The 19,412-nt window shown below is 53.7% G+C and overlaps 11 protein-coding genes across 11 annotated transcripts; 4 read left to right on the top strand and 7 right to left on the bottom strand.

Annotated features, from left to right (window-relative positions):
• Nucleotides 1–468: 468 nt before the first annotated feature.
• On the bottom strand, nt 469–1,577 carry BDZ99DRAFT_182664 (uncharacterized protein). Its single transcript, XM_033713065.1, has 3 exons — nt 1,227–1,577; nt 1,063–1,170; nt 469–977 (listed from the first exon to the last, which is right to left on the bottom strand). Exons 1-3 carry the CDS (start codon nt 1,390–1,392, stop codon nt 616–618), a joined length of 636 nt encoding a protein of 211 aa, XP_033581642.1. The 5' UTR covers nt 1,393–1,577; the 3' UTR covers nt 469–615.
• A 561-nt stretch (nt 1,578–2,138) lies between these two features.
• Nucleotides 2,139–2,719, bottom strand: BDZ99DRAFT_182662 (uncharacterized protein). The gene is made up of 2 exons (XM_033713064.1): nt 2,371–2,719; nt 2,139–2,319 (listed from the first exon to the last, which is right to left on the bottom strand). Exons 1-2 carry the CDS (start codon nt 2,552–2,554, stop codon nt 2,228–2,230), a joined length of 276 nt encoding a protein of 91 aa, XP_033581641.1. The 5' UTR covers nt 2,555–2,719; the 3' UTR covers nt 2,139–2,227.
• Nucleotides 2,720–3,232: 513 nt separating this feature from the next.
• BDZ99DRAFT_472073 (uncharacterized protein) lies at nt 3,233–3,799 on the top strand (the record flags this gene model as incomplete). The annotated part of the gene is made up of 2 exons (XM_033721766.1): nt 3,233–3,341; nt 3,417–3,799. The coding sequence occupies 2 exons, from the start codon at nt 3,233–3,235 to the stop codon at nt 3,797–3,799; spliced, it is 492 nt and encodes a 163-aa protein (XP_033581640.1).
• On the bottom strand, nt 3,796–5,661 carry BDZ99DRAFT_182708 (uncharacterized protein). Its single transcript, XM_033713066.1, has one exon. It carries the CDS (start codon nt 5,560–5,562, stop codon nt 4,237–4,239), a length of 1,326 nt encoding a protein of 441 aa, XP_033581639.1. The 5' UTR covers nt 5,563–5,661; the 3' UTR covers nt 3,796–4,236.
• A 536-nt stretch (nt 5,662–6,197) lies between these two features.
• Nucleotides 6,198–7,991, bottom strand: BDZ99DRAFT_485302 (uncharacterized protein; the record flags this gene model as incomplete). The annotated part of the gene is made up of 2 exons (XM_033722700.1): nt 6,198–6,383; nt 7,164–7,991. The coding sequence occupies 2 exons, from the start codon at nt 7,989–7,991 to the stop codon at nt 6,198–6,200; spliced, it is 1,014 nt and encodes a 337-aa protein (XP_033581638.1).
• An 819-nt stretch (nt 7,992–8,810) lies between these two features.
• Nucleotides 8,811–9,478, top strand: BDZ99DRAFT_458666 (Asp f 6-like protein). Its single transcript, XM_033718966.1, has 2 exons — nt 8,811–9,293; nt 9,345–9,478. The coding sequence occupies exons 1-2, from the start codon at nt 8,841–8,843 to the stop codon at nt 9,465–9,467; spliced, it is 576 nt and encodes a 191-aa protein (XP_033581637.1). The 5' UTR covers nt 8,811–8,840; the 3' UTR covers nt 9,468–9,478.
• Nucleotides 9,479–9,907: 429 nt separating this feature from the next.
• BDZ99DRAFT_472070 (uncharacterized protein) lies at nt 9,908–10,462 on the top strand (the record flags this gene model as incomplete). Its single annotated transcript, XM_033721765.1, has 2 exons — nt 9,908–10,128; nt 10,219–10,462. 2 exons carry the CDS (start codon nt 9,908–9,910, stop codon nt 10,460–10,462), a joined length of 465 nt encoding a protein of 154 aa, XP_033581636.1.
• A 511-nt stretch (nt 10,463–10,973) lies between these two features.
• Nucleotides 10,974–12,097, bottom strand: BDZ99DRAFT_472069 (phosphoglycerate mutase family protein; the record flags this gene model as incomplete). Its single annotated transcript, XM_033721764.1, has 2 exons — nt 10,974–11,155; nt 11,203–12,097. 2 exons carry the CDS (start codon nt 12,095–12,097, stop codon nt 10,974–10,976), a joined length of 1,077 nt encoding a protein of 358 aa, XP_033581635.1.
• A 693-nt stretch (nt 12,098–12,790) lies between these two features.
• Nucleotides 12,791–14,201, bottom strand: BDZ99DRAFT_458665 (ras-domain-containing protein). The gene is made up of 6 exons (XM_033718965.1): nt 13,971–14,201; nt 13,896–13,915; nt 13,815–13,841; nt 13,566–13,757; nt 12,924–13,511; nt 12,791–12,871 (listed from the first exon to the last, which is right to left on the bottom strand). Exons 1-5 carry the CDS (start codon nt 14,041–14,043, stop codon nt 13,158–13,160), a joined length of 666 nt encoding a protein of 221 aa, XP_033581634.1. The 5' UTR covers nt 14,044–14,201; the 3' UTR covers nt 12,791–12,871; nt 12,924–13,157.
• Nucleotides 14,202–14,464: 263 nt separating this feature from the next.
• On the top strand, nt 14,465–16,698 carry BDZ99DRAFT_515449 (phosphoinositide phosphatase-like protein; the record flags this gene model as incomplete). The annotated part of the gene is made up of 3 exons (XM_033724972.1): nt 14,465–14,669; nt 14,720–16,464; nt 16,528–16,698. 3 exons carry the CDS (start codon nt 14,465–14,467, stop codon nt 16,696–16,698), a joined length of 2,121 nt encoding a protein of 706 aa, XP_033581633.1.
• A 1,650-nt stretch (nt 16,699–18,348) lies between these two features.
• On the bottom strand, nt 18,349–19,359 carry BDZ99DRAFT_434428 (uncharacterized protein; the record flags this gene model as incomplete). Its single annotated transcript, XM_033717444.1, has 2 exons — nt 18,349–19,157; nt 19,212–19,359. Coding segments are annotated over 2 exons (957 nt in total), but the record flags the coding sequence as incomplete, so codon positions are not given.
• Between the last annotated feature and the right edge of the window lie 53 nt (nt 19,360–19,412).

Below are 19,412 nucleotides of genomic sequence, written 5' to 3'. Positions count from 1 at the left end.
AACCGCACCAGGCTGAGCAGCGCCAGACCGTCCCGATACACCAGACATCTCTGCAGCGCCTTGGAAGGGGTCCGATACTGTTCCTGGAGCCGCATTGTGCTTGTACATACCTTGAGGTGGCGCGGTAGGGGATGCATACGGCGGTGCGGCAGCATGTGGCGCGCTTTGACCTCCGAGTACAGCGTAGCCAGGCTTCTCTCGCATCGAGTTCTGTGGATCGTAGTACTGTCCGGTAGCAGGTGGCGGTCCCGGAGGCATTGCTTTGTTTTGCGGCGTCGCGTTCTGAGCGCCATTGGGCGGCATCTCTGAGATCTTTTGCATGTTGCTACGTCGTCGTCGGAAGAGGAGAATACCTCCAATGACTCCAATCAATCCAACCCCTATAACACCAATGGCTATGCCGACTTTCTCACCTGTAGAGATTCCACTGGTCGACTTTTCTTCGTTGGCATTGTTGGCATTATTGGTGGAAGCTGCGGCGGCGGCCGTACCGGTGGATGAGGATGTGCCAGTATGCGTCTTACTCTTCCCTCCAGCTGTCTTGGTACTCCCGGTTTGACTGGCGCCAGACTCTGAGTGCCCGGTAGTTGTTGCAGCAGTGTTGTCAGCTACTGTTTAAGAAGCTACTTGCCCTGTCACTATGACTATAGCCTGAACTTGATCCGAGGACTGCGGAGCGGCTTCCACCGTTGTGGCGGCCGCTGGGGCGGACGAAGCAGCAGCCTCTGTGCTCGGCGCGGCAGCTGCTGTCGATTTGGCAGCAAGAGTAGCGGGGTTGTGAGGGCCAACTTCTACGGCCTGCTGGATGAGAAACCCACGAGAAGGTACTTCATCCTCTGTTGTCGGGTAGTCGCTGGTTATGGAATCGACGACAGGCTTGATGCAATAGACGAACTTTCCATCATTGTCACTAATTTCGTCGTCTGAGAGTTCGACCTTGTAAGACCACAATCCACCTCCACCGGATTTCACGTTTGCTAAAATGATTGAAGAGTCAGCACTGCTAAGAAACTTTTTGGACACCTTTGCCAGTCCATGAAGAACAAGGGTACGCATACATACCTGCCAAGTATAAAGTATAATCCTCGGACTCAAAGGATGTCAGCCAGAGAGAGCACTCTCCGTCGTCGTTGAGAACAGTGTTTCCACTGATGGTAGGCTGATACATTGCTGCACCGATAGTCAGCCTATGATGATCCGGTTGGGGCTCTAAGGTTAATACGCACAGTTGATCAGCCATACAAATTGAGCAATAGTGCCTTGAGTGATTATGTTCACGGAATTAAAGTCATTAACAGCGGGCTCCGGAGTTGTGTATGCATACTGGGCTGTTGCTTCCCAAAAGCAAGCAACACCCCATACCGCGAGTATTTTGATTGCTGAAAGCCTCATACTTTAGCATGTGAAATTAAGAATATGAAAATAGAACGAGTGTGGGGAGGGCAAAAGCACAAGAAGAATCTCAACATTTACCGATGGCAGTACAGCGTATACATATAATGAGTCGGCATGGAGCCCATCTGGCGCACGCTGCCAGTAGCGGTGCGAGGGTATCAGAATTAACTAAGTGCATCAACGATCCACATAAGAAAGGGATAACTTCCGGTGAAGAAATATAAGCACCAGACACGAAGTGCCTAGCTTACTTGGCGTTCCAACCCTCCAGCCTTGCGATGGGAGCCAAGAGCATGCAGCACAAAAATGCGGGTTAAGTTGTCAGTGCCAGCCGTCAAATGAAAAGATATGTCCTCCGTGAAAATCGATGAATGGAAGGCGTTGTGTGGAAGTTTTCGAAATCGTGATTGACGCTTGTGATGCTGCTCAGAGGGCTATGAAGAATTTCCGGATACCTGGCCCACTTTTGTGCTCGGACCTCGAGCGCATATGTAGGTTGGAATCCCAGGGTATAGCCCTGACCTACCGGCAACTGGCTGGAATGGCAGCGCAAGACCCCGTTTTAGTCGCCCTAAACGTAGTCAGGCGTTCACCGGCTGCGGAGGCCGAGGTCAGGAAAGGGTGCTTAAAAAAGCACAGCGAGGGTGAACGCTGAATGGATCGTAGTCAGGCACAAAACCAACGGCCGTCCGCCTATCGGCTAGGTGTGGAGCTATAAATCATGGCCTGATGTAGTTCTGAGGTCCGTATTGAGGCTGATTCGTCGTTTCAGATGTATGGCACTGGCTTCATGGTGTCTTTTCCTAGGTATGTATCCTGGCCAACTGAGGTCTTACCTATCCAAAAAGGTTAATCGGAAAGGCTTCGTACACAAATACTTTAGGAGTGCGTGTTTTCGGGAATCGGCCATCATTCGACCTAAGACTGTAGCTCGTGTAAGGCTAGTTGAAGAGCATATGCATGTCTTGTTACTACCTGTTCGAAAGAATTCCAGTCTCTTTGTGTTTTGAGTATGATACTCCCTGTCTCCATGTCTCCTCTGTCGTTGAACGTAAGCCGCTGCTGCGGATCCAGACACGCTGAGTTTGCAGAGGCAACAGAAGAAGGCGGCAGCATGATACAATTCTTGGTATAGAAGAACGCCGTTAGGTGGCCTCATAGAAGGGAGATAGCAATAACGGAATGGAGAGGTAGAAGAGGAATTTGAGGAGGTAGAGATAGGATTCCGCGCTATGACGCCTCGGGCAAGTCAAGCGACTACAGGGGTTTTCCAGCAACCGCGTCTCCGCCTATACATGCCGTTCAAGTTGCTGCTCCATTGCGCAACTGATATGTAGGTCGGTAAGTCCTCGAAGGTAATAGACGCCTGGCAGTACTTAGAATCTATCTGCTTGATCGAAGCACGGTTCCCTTCACCGTCTCAGATCAGTCCCTCTCTTAACATAAGCCGAATAGGATGTTAAGTTCGGCACACTTCAAATGAGATATAATGCAGATCCGGGGGTTTTCCGCCCGCCTTCTCCTTTTCCAGCTTCCGCCTCAGCCACTGCTCTCGCTTCCTATGAATCTTCCCAAACTCCTCCACCGCCTTTCCATCCCCCACATACTCATCCATCACCCTCACCGCCTCCAAAAACCTCTTCACACCCTCATTCCTCTCCTCCTCCACCCTTTCAAACTTGCCTCCATGCATAAAATCCTCATGCTCCGCGCGCCACGAGAAATCATTCTTTTCATGCTCCTCAATATCCTCCTTATCCCCTTCCCACAACTTTCCCCTCTGCCGCTCCCTATCCGGCTCCCAGGCATAATTTTTCGGAATGCAAGCGCGCACCCGATGCCACTCCTTCTTCAGCTCTTCCTGCCGCTTCAGTCACACCTGGTACTCAGACAACTCCCACTCATTGCGCGCTCGTATTTCCTCCTCCCAGCCGGCCCGGCCTCGCGTGCGTGCAGATGAAACCTCCCGACGCGGCGCCTCTGCTGGCGGCGGCTTGATCACGCACTTGATGCGCTGGCAGCGGCCGCGGTGCAGGATGTTGCCGAGCGCTTGGATGCACTGCCACCATTTCTCGTCGGCGAGGTAGGCGGTGCGCATGTTCGGCTTAAGGAGCTCCCAGCCATGCTCGTCCGGGATCTTTTGGTTCTTGCCGCTGCCGACGCCGATGGAGGCTATTGCGCGCATGAAGCGGGGGGCCGGGCCGTCGGCGTAGTGCAGATGGGGTGGGCCTTCGGTGGCGCACTGGAGGATGACGAGGTAGAAGGAATCCATGTCGTGGCAGAGGTTCCGGTGCGTGAGATTCTCCGGGATAGAGAGATAGGTGGAGGTGAAACCAGGTGTGCTGTGGGTGAGGCCGCGCCAGGAGAGGCCGTGCTTGTCGAGGGTGTTGGACCAGTCGATTAGGGTGCCCTAGCGGTCGGAGAAGGTGGTGTTCCCGGTGAGGGGGGTGTATTGACGGGGGACGACAATGTTGCCGATTGAGATATCCCCATGCATAACTCCTCTGTCGCCGCTTATCTAGGCGTCGTAGGAGACGATAATTGCGTCTCTTATAATCCGCATTAGGTCTTTTGGACTCCTCAGGGAGTGCACTACGTCATTGAGCGGAGTGCAGTACGGCGTTAGAAGCTGCGTCATCCTCCTCGGAGAGTTTTGCGGTCTTATATCTGTCAGTTCCGCATAGCAAGGGGGTACCTGTCCAGAGGCTATAGCCTGGCCTTTCGCATCCTCGGGCCAGGCGGAATTGATCCAGTACGGTGTTGGGATGCCATGGTCATTAAAAGTAAGGAAATCCCGCATTATCTCAACCTCAGGACGGGGTAGCGAGTTTTTAGAAGGCCCTACGAGTTCCCAGGAAGTCTTAAGACGCAGGCATTCGCGGCTACTCCCTCACGGCCACCACCAGAAAGTTCCGCTCCATCTTCGTCGACCACGAGGGGGTCATGCAGGTATGTCTTTGCCGCTTTGACGTAACCAGTGTCTGCAACACCGTACGCCCGTTTGTCCTCGAGGCTCATGTTATTCTCGGTTCGCTCTCGCTTCGTATAGGGATGCTCGAAGACCAACGACTTTCTCGTCTCGTTCTTGCATACATCCGAGCCTTCGAGATACCACTGGTTGTTCTCCAGCTTCATCTTCCAGCCCCTCGCATGAACACCCCCCTCTTTGGCGAACGGGAATCTGGCATCGTGCCTATTGCCCCAGAAGAGCTCCAACAGCGCCTCCGTCCTCTGCGCTTTTCCCCTATACCGATCTTCTTCCCTCTCTTTTACTTGCTTTGCGCCCTCCGGGCTAGCCCGCCGAACTCGTGCCTCTGCCTCATAGCCGTATATCTCTTTATGCCATTCGTCCAAGCGCTTGTGCATATCCTTGATAGCAGCGACCTCTCCGGCGCTGAGCTCACGGTCGCACCAGTCGAAATAACCGGATCTTAGCTGATCGGGATTACAGAACTTTCCCTGGTCTGCCCAATAGTCATCCATGCGGAACTTAGAAGGTAAGGGCCCTTCAGCCCCATAATCTACATATACGGTTTTATTGCGGGTGGGACCTCGGCAAGGTATTGTTTTATTCCCCACACGACCAAACAGAGATTTGTCGTCGTCAACATCTGAGATATCCAGGTCTTTGGGCCGCCTCCGCCTCCGCCTCTTCGCTGGAGGAGCTTTCGGGTTATCAGAGTCCTCTGATTCCGATGTATCGAGATCCCTGCGCCGCTTAGGAGTGCTGGTCTTCTTGGACTTCTTGCGAGATTTGCGTGGCTTGAATGCATCGCTCCTGACACATTTTATGACTGACATACCTGGCGGAGGAGTCATTGGACTTTCTTCTGTGGAGCTACTCCACTCATCGTCGTCATTGGCGAGGTTATCCTCCCACTTTTCGGTTATGTGTTCGCGGTAGACTTGGTCATTGTTTGCGTCGCCATCGGGGAAGTCTGTTTCTGCTTTCTCGTCTCCATTCTCTGAGCCATCTTCGGCCGCCACGGAGGTATCGTCGCGTCCTTCAGCGAGTTTACCATCTTCCGGCGTTGATGCCAGATCCTGAAGGTTTGCATTTGAGACATCCATCATGACGGTATTTTCATCTTCGATTAGAATTGAGGAGCTGCCTTGTGCACCAGATGACGCACAATCGTGGGTTTCCTGGCAGGAGGTATCCATCATGGTGGTATCATCGCCGGCGGGTTTGGTTTCGCTAGCCTGAGCAGGTTCTTTTCGGGCGTGTTCCGTGACCGTGATAGTGACTTTGTCCCAAATAGACGCAGATGTGACAGACGTCTAGTTTCCAGCAGCTTCGGCCGATTTTTGAACGAAACCGCCCCTACACGCGAACGAGATAGGAACAGCTTTCGGGGGGACAGTAATGTCAGCTTTCCTGCTTATTTCCACATCTCCTTCCCTATGTTCTTCACCACTCCCCTCACGCATCGCATACTCATCTTCAACCTCCCTATACTCTTCACAGTCTGCCTCGTCCATATCCTCATTCTGCTCACTACCATCTTCCCTCTCCTCCATTATCACCTTCAACTCCCCCTTCGCCATCTCCACCTCCGCCTTCCCCACCCTCTCCACCCACGCCACTCTTGTGAACGGCCCCCTAACGACCTCATTCACATGCAGCACCCTCCTCTCCCGCCACCAGACTTCCCAAACCAAAACGCATCCAGATACGGACTCTCCGTCCGCATCTGCCCCCTCTCCACCCTCCCACTGTCCACAAACCGCAGGACAAACCGCGCCAACATCGCCGCATTGTTCCGCTTTGCGTGAACATCAGCGGCAAGCTGACCACATTCTCAGAGTGGTCGCTGTACACGATAATAGCCGCCGGGCGGATGAAGAGGATGCCGAGGAGGTATCGCCGGAACGGCTGCGCCTTGAAGACTTCTTCGGCTTGGTAGAGCCACTGCATGTGCAGCTGTTCCACGTTTGCGAGATCGAAGGCGGACGCGGTGGAGTGCTCGCAGAGGAGCGCGACGTCGCTGTACCAGGCGGCGCCGGAGCCGGTGTAGAGCGCGAAGGGGGGATGCATGGGGGGCGGTGCCATGGCGATGTGTTTGTCGGCGAGGGCGTAGAAGCGTTTGCGTTTCGGGTCGGGCGGCGGGAAGAGGTGTTTGGAGTAGATCAGGCTGATGTCGCCGAGGAGGTCGGGGCGGAAGGCGGTCGTGATGGCTTTATGGAAGGAGGCGGGGGCCCAGTTCTCGATAGAGTTGCCCAGGGGGATGAGAGGGGCGAGGAGGTGGCTGGCTGCGCCGCGAGTGTCGTCGTCGAAGGAGGCTTCAAATTGGTCTAGGCCGGAGAAGGGGGTTAAGAGGGGCGCTGGGGTGGGTTCGGGACGTTGGGGGACGTCAGGGAAGTAGGAGGGTGTAGAGGAGAAAACATCCCCGCGGAGAACGATGAAACAGGTTTCGTAACACATAATGGAAGTATAGGTTATGTAGCTAGAAAAGTGGGTGCGATAGAGGGGCTGTGGTGTGGTGAGAGTGTTGTAGGTGTGCTGGCAAGTTAAAGAGCAAGCTATACAAACCTTAAGTACGCGAAATAGTGTTTGGTATGGGTGAATGTTGGCTAAGGATGGGGGTTACGTCGTTGGATGGCGAATTCTATCTATCTTCCTGCTCCAAGACTTCAACGGGAACTCCTCTGCTCTTACCACGTAAATTGCCCTTCAAAACCTCCACCACGCCCTCTGGTTTTCCCATCCCCTCCGTCCCTCCTCTTTCATCCACCACTTTTCCGAGGACATCAAACACCTCAGCCACCTTTCCAAAAACTTGGCCCTGTGCACCCCATCCTCCCTCTTCCTCGAAACACAAACCGATTTGATTCATCTCTTCCACCCATCGATACGCTTTCGGGGGACATCCCACCAAGCCTCTCGCTGCCAGCTGCCCTACCGCCGGACTGTATTCCTCGAGATACTTCTGCATGTGTGGCAGAACCTCTAGCGAGGATGCCGTGCTGAAGGACTGTAGGGCGAGAGCGGCAATGCCCTTGTTTATCGACGCAAAGCAGCACTTCAAGCCGGACGCAGAGCCAATTGTAGGGGATACGTATTCGGTATTCAGCGTATCTGCGAGATGCTTGCCGTTGACTGGGGCTGCAGTGAGGGCGTGGGGGCCAGAGATAGGTATGCCAGGACGTTTCCAGGTCGAGTCTGAGGCGACCGAGGGCGGGCCGCCGATGATGCCGCCGTCTACAAATCGCAACGCCGGAGTCTGGGACTCAAAGGTAGCATTGATAGCGCGAGCGGTAGAAGGCGAGATCGCGTTGAGGTCAAGGAAGTAGAGGGGGTGGCCCGAGGTTGGTCGTGGAGCTGGCGACGCATTGAGAGCGCTGATGATGCGGCCGGCCGTCACTACAGCATCTCGAGGAGGGACTATGGAGAGGATGTAGTCGCATTGCGCAACGAGCTCTGTGTCAGTGTTTACCAGGCTGATGGAGGCCGAGGACACGCGCGCTTGGGTTGCAGAGCTGCGATTTGCAATGTTTGTGAAGACGCGGTAGTTGTGGGCCTGGAGCAATTTGGCTATGCCCAAGCCCATGCTCCCGATGGACAGGATGCCGACGTTGGCTAGCGGGGCAGACATGATGTGGGAATACGTACAGAACTGAGAAAGGAAACACCTACAACGTTGTTTAAGAGGGACTTGCGTGCTCAGCCGTGGGAGTGACGAGATGAGTGACTCGGAGATAGTGGTAAATCCTAGGAGGTAGTAGTCGTAGTCTTAGTCACGTGAGACTGGTGAGAGCTCAACATCAAAGCTTCCCGTCTGACAAGCTGACAAGCTGTCAGCAAGAGATGCAACCATCGCGAAGCCATCGCTGCTGTGTCTGTTCGTCTCGCTTGGCTCTGGATTGCTCCATGTCCAACCCCACTACCGTGAGGATCCATAGACACCATTCAACCCTCCGCCTCTGAGGCTGGTGTTTCTGTCAGAGCAGACACAACTCGTTGTCCAATTCCATCAAAAAACTTGATACTTCATCTCAATTCACCGTCTCACGTTCCATATTTCACTCTTGCATCCTTTTGGCCATCGGGATCGCGGGCTTAGCGCCAGCGTTGGATCGAGCGCAATTGAGGCAGTTTCCAGGCACAGGCAGTTACCCCATCGAGACGGCCGTCAGCAGCCAGCCACAGAAGGCGCAGCTGGAGAGCACCTTGCTGGTCCGCAATCGCTAGATTGGCAAGAGCATCATCACGCCATCATCATGAAAGCTTTCAACTCCTCCGTCGGCATCCTCTCGCTGCTCGGCAACTTCATTTCACCAGGAACGCCAGAGGCTCCTCAAGCCGTCGCCGTCATGTCTGCTACTACCTACAGCCTCCCGGCGCTCCCGTATGCCTACAATGTAAAGACACCAGCCTCTAGAATGGCAGTGCCAGGTTTGCTGATCCCCCGCAGGCCCTCGAACCCCACATCTCGGCCCAGATCATGGAGCTGCATCACAGCAAGCACCACCAGACCTATGTCACGAACCTCAATGCGGCCGTGAAGTCCCAGCAGGAAGCGATCCAGTCCTCGGATATCCCAGCCCAGGTCTCCCAGCAGCAGGCCTTCCGCTTCAACGCCGGCGGCCACATCAATCACTCCCTCTTCTGGCAGAACCTCGCCCCAGCTAGCTCTGCTGAGGCCAAGTCATCCGCTGCACCGAAGCTTCTGGTAAAGATCAAGCAGACCTGGGGCGACGAGAAGGCCTTCCTGGACGCTTTCAAGACCACTCTGTTGGGCATCCAGGGCAGCGGATGGGGATGGCTGGTCAAGGTCCAGGTTGGCCAGGAAGAGCGCCTGACGATCGTGACGACCAAGGACCAGGACCCAGTCGTCGGAAAGGGTGAGGTCCCGATCCTCGGTGTTGATATGTGGGAGCATGCGTACTACCTCCAGGTGAGCCTTGATGTCTAAGTCGAGATTTGTAAAGGGCTAATAGCTGTCTAGTACCTCAATGGCAAGGCCGCTTACGTGGAGAATATCTGGAATGTCATCAACTGGAAGACTGCGGAGGAGCGCTATCTGGGCAAGCAAGCAGACGCCTTCAAGGCGCTGAAGGCTGGTCTCTAGGAATCATGTCCAAGCGATTCACATTATATAGGCCTAGCGCCTGAGCTAAGAATGAGGGGAATAGTCCAAGATACTCTTTTAGTGCTTAACAAGGAGAAATGAAAAGGCTTTGAACGTGCCATTACTCACATAAAACCCAACTGCATGACTAGAGAGGTGCTCATGTGTTCGGAACCTACTACTTGCGACACGCAGCTTCACACTAAATCCAGCACAACCCGGTCACTGATCTAGCCTTCGGTAGGTACCGTGATGGTGAGTGCGATATACCGTAATGCTCCAAGTCTTGGCAAATCACTCAAACTTGCTCACTCGGAGGTCTACTGCACCGCCTTCCACATCTCAATTACATATAACAATTATCTCCTTCATGATCCAGCCAAACATCTAATCAACTCTCCTTCTCAAGGTTCCATCCAACCAACACGACTTAACCCACAATGTGCAACGGCGAATCATCGAGGACCAGTCAAGGCGGCCTAGTCGCCATACTTCATCCACTATACGACTCCCCAAAGACATCTCACAAGGCGATACCGAGCCAAAAATGGCACTTGTTCTTTAACGATATCCAGAGTGGGCAGACGGACTCGACCATGGTGCAGTTCTCGCAGGGACTGGATCTAATGACTGCATCACGTGCTTCGAGGGTGGACATACAGTAAGTCGAAGTGCCAATCTCCATACTTTCGTGTGTTTCTCAGACACATATTTGTTAAGATCTTTCGATGCTCATACTGATATCTCAAAGCCATGATGGCGATCTTTCTCGGTCGAGTTCGCCAACCACCTCTGTAGCCGAGACACCCCTCTACTCGTTCTCAGTACGGCCAGAAGACCTGTGGAAGACGACAGGCGGAGCCGAGATGGGTATATCCCCGCGGCTTCCTCTCGAAGTTGGAGGGGATGGTATTGTAGGGCGTCGGGTGGCTGTTGTTTCCGAGACGCAGTCTGGCGAGACCCGCATCGCGGAAGGCATTATTGGATGGAACTAGTCATCTCGAGTACGGACGGCGTTTAAATAGAGTGCGGTTGGGTGCATTTGCATTACCGTATGCAATTAAAGGGTCTAGTCAATTATCGGGTTTCCTCATGGCCAGGAGAACGTGGTTTTTTTGGTGTGTTCGTACTCGCCATCATGACTGTTAGCGTTTTGCACTTTTCTCCAGGCAAGTCATATTCTCTCACGAAATGAAGATATAATGCCTCGTCATAGAAATCTATACACTCGTTTACAGCTGTGTGAGGAGTTTCATAGCATTTTTAGTATTCCGAACAAGGGAAAAGTTCAGAATTTTGGACAACTACTAGACCCGCGAGGCTACCCCAGACAGCGTCAGTACAGTGTACACAGCTGTCCGGGTCTCTATTATAAGTTGGAGCCCCACCAAGAGTGGCAGGCAAGTGTACGGATATCTATGGCAAGGCACTGTAGAAGAGCCATCGTTTCAGATAAGGTTCTTCTGAGACCCCGAATACGCTCAAATGCACCAATCCAGCCCACGTTTACTTGCAACAAGAGCAGTCATTACAGCTCGCAGCCGTAACAGTCGGCGCCATCGCACACGTCGACACCGACGTGAAAGCTTCATAAGTAGAAGTCGCCGGCGCAGACTTCAGCGTCGTCACCTTCACCAACACGGGAATCACAGCTCCAGTACTGAGACTAAACTCCTGGTGTCCAAGTACTGTACACCTCATTAGCCCACTTCCCCTCCGAAAAGACCCAACTCACCTCTCAATAAGCTCGCAATCTCCCCCGAATGACTCGTCACACTAACAAACGTACTCCCGTCACCCCCAAGCACCTCATCCAACACCTCCTTACTCCTCAAATCCTGATCCCCACTCGTCTCCGCATGCCCCTTCTCCCACAGCTCATCCACCTCCGTAAACCCCGCCTCAATCCCATACCCCGGATACGCCTCCCGAATCGCCGTCCTCGTCCCCCTCCTATCGCAAGTATGCGCGCTAATCCCCTCCCGAAACCCCTCCTTCACCGTCGGCTTGAACTCCCGCCCGCGCGGCAACTCTAACCCCCCAAACGTCAGGTTCGCTGTCTCCAGACACCGCCGCAGCGGACTCGTGTAATAGCTCTGCGGCAGCGGCACGCCCTCCGGAATCAAGCTTTTCCAAAACACGTTCACGGCAAGCGCTTGCTGCGCGCCAGTTGGTGTGATCTCAGCGTCCGCCCACACGACGCTGCCATTGCCGTCGCGCTCTGCCCAGAAGCAGTTCCAGGCGGGCGTGCCGTAGAAGGCTTCCGCGGCGTTGTGGTAGCCCTCGCCGTGGCGGCCGAGGTAGAGGAGGGCGTAGCGGACGTTTGGGGGGGAGTGGGTGTTTAGGGAAGTGATGTGGTGGGTTAGGCGCTGCCATTGGGTGGGCTTGCCTGCACCGGGGCTAGGGTTGGGCCAGGTGCTGTCGCTTGGGTAGCGGCGGGGGATGAGGCCGAAGTTTGAGGCGGTAAAGTTGAAGGTGGAGGCGTTGGTGGTGGGGGAGTCTTGAAGGAAGAGGCCGGGGATGGTGGTGTAGTTCAGGTAGCCGTTGTGGTGGGTAGGTGCTTTCCAGTGGGCATTGACGGAGAGGGCGAAGATTAGGGCGAGGATGAAAGAGAGGATTGAAGTGTGCATTGCTGCGATGGGAGAAGAGGAGAGATCCCGAGAAACCAGGCAGTGGGAATAAGAAAGAGAGATTGTTGGGAGGAAAGTGTTTCAAAGGGACTTAACATGGCGACTTATGCAGGAACCTCTCTCTCATTCACTTGTGAGGCACGGGAACGTGATGATGCTCCGAGAGGTGGTAACGAAATAGGTTGCGGGATCTATTTATTCGCCAATGATTGGGAGGGCTGAAGAAACGTGCATGACGTTACCTAGGTATACAGGGAATACCCGGGCGCTAAACTGTTGAGGCAGGTAACGTTATGCAGCATAGCGCCAATGATGCTCTACTGGCATTGGAAAACAACGAACAAACTGTACGGGCATCAGCACAGAATCAGCTACCCTGTTCCCTACTGACACCGAAGGATGGGTCCCGGCGAGCATTTGAGCGTACAGTTTCTTCGTCTCCTCGAGCTGACGTGACAGATATAACTTCCGTCTTCGATGACCAATGGTAATGAAGCTGAATTTAAATATTGGCCATGATTGGCTCAGAGAATGATCACGTGAGGAATTAATCGAAATAGGACATTGACGTCGAGAGCGCTGTGGCTCTTTGGCAGACTCTTGAGAGTATGAGAATTTGTCTTTTATGGTTTGAAGTGCTCTGACACAATGCCAACGGATCCTTGAGGGTCGTATTCAAGTGTACTAGAAAGCCCGTGGGAGCTCACTTAGGCACACTTCAAACGGTGTCAACCCGTAAAGCTGTGATTAGTTAGGTACTAAGAGCAACACCAAGGTCAAAAATCCTATGGGAATCATTAGAATTTACTGGATCTGTCGGAATTGAACTCCCTCAACTCTTATAGAAAACTGCGCCCGATGCTCCAGGCCCAATAAGCCAACTAAACCACAGCCTAAACAGATAAGACAAGGCACTGAGAATCGAGGGACTTCTTCTAGCCACCCTATTCCCTCTCCCGCAGCGCTTCCTCCAAGCCCATATGGAGAATGTTTGCACACAAGACGAATCGAACCCACGAATATCAATGAGACCACAAGCACCACACCCTCTCGGGGCAATCTAGCAATTGCATCCTCCTGCACCTTGCGCTTGGTTCGCTTCTGGCCTCAGATTGACGCCCTGGCGCCCGCCGGGGCCCGACCTGATGTTTCGTGGGCCAGCCTGGTCCAGCGGCAGCTTCTTAGCGATCGCAGTGAAGAGTTCCCGCACGTTCTCAGCAGTCTTGGCGGAAGTCTCGAAGAACAGCAGGCCGGCTTCCTTGGCGTACTGCTCTGCGTCGACGGTGGTGATGGCACGCTTATCCGGGCTCTCCGTTACTAGATCCAGCTTGTTGCCTGCGAGGGCGATGATGATGTTCTCGTTGGCTTGTCGCTGGAGCTCCTTGACCCACGCCTTCGCCTTGTCTAGAGAGGACTGTCTGCGGTCAGCAAGGGTTTATTCGGACGGGGTACAGCTTTCCAAACACACTGCTTGCGTAATGTCGTAAACTACCACGGCGCAGTTGGCATTCCGATAGTACATGGGTGCCAAAGACTTGTATCGCTCCTGTCCGGCGGTGTCCCATATCTCGAACTTGACTGTGGTGGTTTCGTCGAGGGCGATGGTCTGGGTGAGGAAAGCGGCGCCGATGGTCGACTCTCGGTAGTCATCGAATTGGTCCTGGTGGCTGTTAGCATGTGCGCTCGGAATAGGCGTGTACACGAGGGCTCCGCTGACCTTTACAAACCGTAGAACGAGCGAGCTCTGGTATTACCGTCAGTACTTGTGAACTGCTGCCTTGATAGCCGTTCAACGAACCTTTCCTACGGCGGATTCACCTATACAACTATTAGCGGAGGTTCTCGGAAATGCTCGTCCTCCTTGCGCCCATACCTAGGAGTACCAGCTTGAACTGTGCGAAGCGGGTCCCTCCAGGGCGGGCGCCTTGCTGGATCCGCGCGGCCATGGTTGGTGGTGTGGAGTGGAGGGAACGAGGTGGCCGTCGGACGCGGAGGTGCTGAAGCAGGCGGGTAGCAAACGGGTGCGGGGGTGAGTACGTCGGCGGGAGCGAGGGCCGTCGGGGTCAGAGTCTTCGGGTTGCTGTCGGTGGACGATGAAAGGTGTCAAGCGGTGGCTGAAAGGTTGCCAGCCCTGTGATGAATGGCCCGGGAGCTCTTGGCGCTTCGCTCCTCCGCCGCCCAGGTCGCCTCTTGCCTTGCTGTCGTCATCCCTGGCTGGCCGTAGTAAATACTTAGCACGCAAAACACCGCCCATACGCTCAACCTTCCCTTGCGTTAACACTTCACCAAGGGCATATTGCGGATATCTCGTCGCGAGACTACCTTGTAGCTGTGAAGAGCCCTCAGGCAATCGAGGATTCCGCTGCAATGGCTACAGCCCTGCCCTACCGGGATATCAACGTCCATTCGTCTCCGTCCCACTACGCATTCTCCTCCCCCTCGTCGCCCTCTTTGCCGACCTTGGTTGTCGACCGGCCTTCTGGAGATCTCAGGTTGCATGATGGGAAGCTGCTGGGCTCGAAGCGCGTTTCAAGCATAGCTGGCATCTTGGGCATAATCAAGCTTCGATTAGGTACAGACAGTGGATCCACTACTCTTATTTTCACTTACCTCTTCTCGTAGACAAATATGTCATTGTAATCACAAAAGCACAGCCTATGGGGAGGATCAAGGGCCATATGATCTACAAAGTCATCACCACCGAGTTCTTGCCTCTCCGCGAACGCCCTCTGCACGACCATGACGAGGACACGTATCTCACATTGCTTAAGACTCTACTCAAGACTTCGCCTCTCTACTTCTCGTATTCGTTCGACGTCACAAACAGCTTCCAGCGACAAGCGCAGACCGACTCGTCTACGCCTTTCTGGAAACGCGCCGACGATCGATTCTTCTGGAACAAGTTCGTGCAAACCGACTTGATAGATTTCCGAGCTGGTGGTGGTAGCAGTTATGGATACAGACACTCCATCGGGCCGCAGCCAGCCGTAGACCCCTATATTCTGCCCGTCATGTACGGGATGATGGAGATCAAGAACACGTCCATCAAAGGAACACCTCTGACCTTCATCCTAATCACGAGGAGATCAAGACATAGGGCCGGCACCCGGTACTTCTCTCGTGGTTTGGATGACAACGGAAACGTCTCAAACTTCAACGAGACCGAGCAGATCATCATTCTCAATGACCACGCGTCCGGAGGTCTCGGAGGATTCGAGGGCAGCGGTGGATATCAAAACGGCAAAATAGGTGGATCCGCCGGGAAGGAAGTCCAGGTCCTTGCATATGTGCAAACAAGAGGAAGCGTACCTGCTTACTGGGCTGAAGTCAACACCCTGAAGTATACCCCGAAACTACAGATCCGAGGCGTGGAGAGCGCCACCAATGCCGCAAAGTTGCATTTTGCAGAGCAGATTCGGCTCTATGGTGACAACTGGCTTGTTAATCTAGTCAACCAAAAAGGTCGCGAGAAGAGGGTTAAAGAAGCGTATGAGCAAATGTTCAACCTCCTCGTCGGAACGTCGTCTGAAAAGATTGAATCGGATAGCGCCACAGACGAGAAGTTCCGTGTTGTTGAGCCAGACGAGAACAAGCAAGCTTTCGATCGCCTCCACTATGTCTACTTCGATTTCCACAACGAGACCAAGGGACTTCAGTGGCATCGCGCCAAGATATTGATGCAGCAAATCGAGGGCCCTGTCCTAAAACATGGCTATTTCCGCGGCGTGGATATGCCAGGCGACTCCGCTCGCGTTGAAGTCCGTCGCCAACAGAGTGCTGTTGTTCGCACCAACTGCATGGACTGTCTCGACCGCACCAACGTTGTCCAGAGTATGCTCGGCCGGTATATCCTTAGCCGCATGCTCATCGACGTTGGAATCATTAAGGAAGGCGAGAACGCAGAGGACGACGCCGCATTCGAGTTCCTCTTCCGCAACATGTGGGCTGATAACGCCGATGTCGTCTCGAAGTCGTATTCCGGCACCGGCGCCCTGAAGACTGATTTCACACGGACAGGCCAGCGCACCAAGGCAGGAATGCTCCAAGATCTCAACAACTCAATCACCAGATATGTCAAGAACAACTTCATGGACGGGCCACGCCAGGATGGCTTCGATCTGTTCCTGGGAACGTATTTGCCTTCCGACTCTGGCATCGGCAGCATGCTCCATTTCGTTGATCGGAGGCCGCTATTCATCCAGTCAATCCCTTATATCCTCGCTGCCAGCATCTTCTTTGTCCTCGTAGGCTCGCTTACCCGCAGAGCCCCTGATGCTACCGTTTGGCCGTTGAGGGTACTCATGCTTATCTTCCTTGGTGTGGCGGCGGCGTCACTGAATTTCATTTGGTCGCATGGCACTCTTTACGTGAGTTCGGCTTTCATCTCGCTAACGCAGATTGTGAAACCGTTAGAACTAACGATGTCTCAGGTGAACTGGCCTAAACTTAATACACCACCATGGGGCATCGAGGGCTACCAGGACGCCTTAACGCACGTCCAACAGAATCCTGTGATAGGCCCGCTGGTAGGTAGACACGAGCGAGGCAAGAGTGACGCCAGGCTGGGCTTCTTGGAGGAAGGGAAGAAGAGGATTGAGTGAAGTCGCGGCATAGAGCTTTATTGTATGCTGAGGTTGGTCTGCTGTGATTTTTGTATCGGTATGCAATCATTTGCTAGCGTGGGAGATCATCCTTGATGGGTATCTCATCGTTTTCAACGGTTGGTCTAAGAAACGAAATAAGATTACCAACAAATCTCCTATGTCTGCCCCACTTGTTTATCCCGTAACGACCCTTCTAGTTCAGGTGTTACCCAATCATTCTCAAAGAGCTATCTCCAAACCAAACAGAGGACAGGTAAAGACTGCGAACTACAAACGGCATCATATCGCGTTCTAAAAGCTCTTGCAAAATCAATCATCATGCTCCAATGCCTCGTCACAGAAATCTATACACTCGTTTACCGCTGCATGAAGAGCTTCATAGTATTTTCCACATACCGAATAAGAGAGAAGTCAGGCGTTTTGGACAACTAGTAAACTCATGAGGCTATCCCAGACAGCGTCAACAGAGTGTACGCAGATTGGAAGCGTATCCGCTTCTATTAGTATGTTGAAGCCCCATAGACAGTGGCAGGCAGGTGTACGGATTTCTATGACGAGGCATTGTCCCTTTAAACTTCTACACGTATCTTCTCGCCACTACTGCCCCTCCCCACCAACCGGCCTTCGATGGACCTCAGGACGAACCGGGGCTGGGCTCGCTAGCTCAGCCTGCGATAGCACGGGGCTGACATTATACCGTTGCTGTTGCTGAGGCTGAGGAGATGCTGGAGCAGGAACGGGAATAGGTGTTGCATAGCCCTGCACCGGGGACGCATACGGCTGCTGCGGGGTGGGTAGCGAGCCTATTGGAGAATACAGGTGCTGCTGCTGCTGCTGCGGTGGTGGTGGCGAGCCAACAGGGGAATACGGCTGCGGCACATCGCCGTGTTGGAAATACTGCTGTTGCTCTAATTGGACTTGTGGCTGGAACTGTGCTTGTTGCTGTTCGTAGTGCTGGGCGGTTTGCTGCTGCTGATACTGCTGCCCTTGCGCTGGATATACGTGTGCTGGCGGCGGCGAAGCCACGGGACTGGTGGTGTGGTTGAACTGGAGCTGGCCGGATTGAGGTTGCTGCTGCTGCTCGTTGCTGTTCCTTCGTCGGCGACTAAAGAGACGGAAACGAGGGGGTTTGTGGGGGTGGTGTGAGGGGTTGTTGGTAGGTTGATTGGAGGGGTCGGTGCCATTCTGGTTTGGAGGGGGGTCCGTTTGATTTGGGGGGGCATTTGTATCAGCTTGAGGAGGGGTGTTGTTCGGGTCGGCATCGTTCAGATGATAGGGGTCCGTTTGATTTGGCGGGGAATGTGGATCGGCTTGAGGAGGGATGTTATTCGAGTCAGCATGGTTCGGATGATAGGGGTCCGTTTGAACCATGGGCTGCTTGTGAGGAGACGGATCCCCCATAGGCGGGGGGTTTGATGTGTAGGCTGCCCCCGAGCCCCCGATACCAGGAATACTCTTCCAGTACTTCCACAAAAAGAATGACCCAGCAGCGAGAAGACCCACGATCAACGGTACTGCAACGCCAATTCCGGCCTTTGCACCTTTACTAAGACCGGACGAGCGCCCAGAAGCTAGAGTGCAATTCTGAATGGAAATGGAGGAGTTGACGCCGACGATGAACAGTGCGCCTTTTTGGCCCGAGTCTCCCGAAATCTTGAGCTGTAAGTCCCCGTCTGATACCGCAGTTACAACTAGGTCTTCGGAGTAGCCGTATGAAGATATGGTCGTCGTGCCAAGTGTCTTCCCGTTGGCATCATTAGCCGTGGCGGTGAGATCTCCGGCATTTACGCTCGTGATCGAGAACGTGAGCTTCTCCTTCGCTTCTGCCGTATATGTCAAGGTATTTGACCCAGAGCTATCCATGACGGATGCAATAGAGAGGCCATTGACAAGGGTAGTGGCACTGCTTGGTGAAGGGTTGTCCTTACCGGTCAGACCATGAACGATCATCAAGTTTACGAAAGAGTTCTGCGCCGTTGCGCCATCAATGGTCGCATACATCCCGCCGGTTCCCAAGATGGCCGTTAGTACCTCTGGGTCTTGATACGATGCATCGTAGGCCAGGAACCCGAAAGAAACACGAATTCCGAGTTGCCCACATTTGTTGATGGAGTCGATCAGCGTGGCAGTATCGGAGTCTGATCCGTCAGTCAGAACGACGATTCCGGATCGATTTGACGTGGGATCGTGGCCGCCTTTAGTGAGCTCGGTTGTCGCCATATCGACGCCGGCAGCAATAAATGTACCTCCCATGGAATCGATCAGCTTGAAGGTATCGCCCGCGCCTGACGGGTCTCCCAGCGGATACAGAAGAGTTGCGACATCGTCAAAATCCACCACTGTGACTAAATCCTCCTTCCTGCTACCACTGGCCTCTTTGGAGGTGACAAGCCAGTCGTTGATCTGCTGTCCCGCGAGAATACGAAGATTGTAAGGATCCGTATCATACATAGAACCTTCAAGATTGAATCAGCTTGATGAGTCTGTCCACATATCGAAGGGATTCTAACCGGACGAATCAATGACAATGCCAATCTTGCGGCCTCCATTGTTAGCATCAGCCTTAAGGTTTTTGCAGGTAGGCTGACCGCGGGAAACGAAAGGTGATGCGGAGACAATAGCTGCCAGCAACAGGCCGGCAACACAGTTGAGCTTCATGATGGACAACAGTGGTGCAGAAGCTGGTATAATTGCGCGGCAGATGGGGGCAA

Source organism: Mytilinidion resinicola, assembly GCF_010093595.1.
Source record: "Mytilinidion resinicola strain CBS 304.34 unplaced genomic scaffold BDZ99scaffold_3, whole genome shotgun sequence".
Taxonomy (NCBI): domain Eukaryota; kingdom Fungi; phylum Ascomycota; class Dothideomycetes; order Mytilinidiales; family Mytilinidiaceae; genus Mytilinidion; species Mytilinidion resinicola.
Note: the sequence above shows the minus strand (reverse complement) of the source record. Positions and strands in the feature narration are given on the sequence as shown.

Bases quoted from the DNA above. Each gene is read 5' to 3' on its own strand.
- BDZ99DRAFT_458665 (XM_033718965.1), bottom strand. From the start codon at position 14,043: ATGGCCGCGCGGATCCAGCAAGGCGCCCGCCCTGGAGGGACCCGCTTC. The intron at 13,916-13,970 runs GTATGGGCGCAA...ATAGTTGTATAG, and splicing joins GTTCAAGCTGGTACTCCTAG to GTGAATCCGCCGTAGGAAAG. The intron at 13,842-13,895 runs GTTCGTTGAACG...CGGTAATACCAG, and splicing joins GTGAATCCGCCGTAGGAAAG to AGCTCGCTCGTTCTACGGTT.
- BDZ99DRAFT_182708 (XM_033713066.1), bottom strand. From the start codon at position 5,562: ATGATGGATACCTCCTGCCAGGAAACCCACGATTGTGCGTCATCTGGT.
- BDZ99DRAFT_182662 (XM_033713064.1), bottom strand. From the start codon at position 2,554: ATGAGGCCACCTAACGGCGTTCTTCTATACCAAGAATTGTATCATGCT. The intron at 2,320-2,370 runs GTAGTAACAAGA...CACGAGCTACAG, and splicing joins ACTGGAATTCTTTCGAACAG to TCTTAGGTCGAATGATGGCC.
- BDZ99DRAFT_458666 (XM_033718966.1), top strand. From the start codon at position 8,841: ATGGAGCTGCATCACAGCAAGCACCACCAGACCTATGTCACGAACCTC. The intron at 9,294-9,344 runs GTGAGCCTTGAT...ATAGCTGTCTAG, and splicing joins AGCATGCGTACTACCTCCAG to TACCTCAATGGCAAGGCCGC.
- BDZ99DRAFT_182664 (XM_033713065.1), bottom strand. From the start codon at position 1,392: ATGAGGCTTTCAGCAATCAAAATACTCGCGGTATGGGGTGTTGCTTGC. The intron at 1,171-1,226 runs GTGCGTATTAAC...CTATCGGTGCAG, and splicing joins ATTTGTATGGCTGATCAACT to CAATGTATCAGCCTACCATC. The intron at 978-1,062 runs GTATGTATGCGT...CAATCATTTTAG, and splicing joins TTATACTTTATACTTGGCAG to CAAACGTGAAATCCGGTGGA.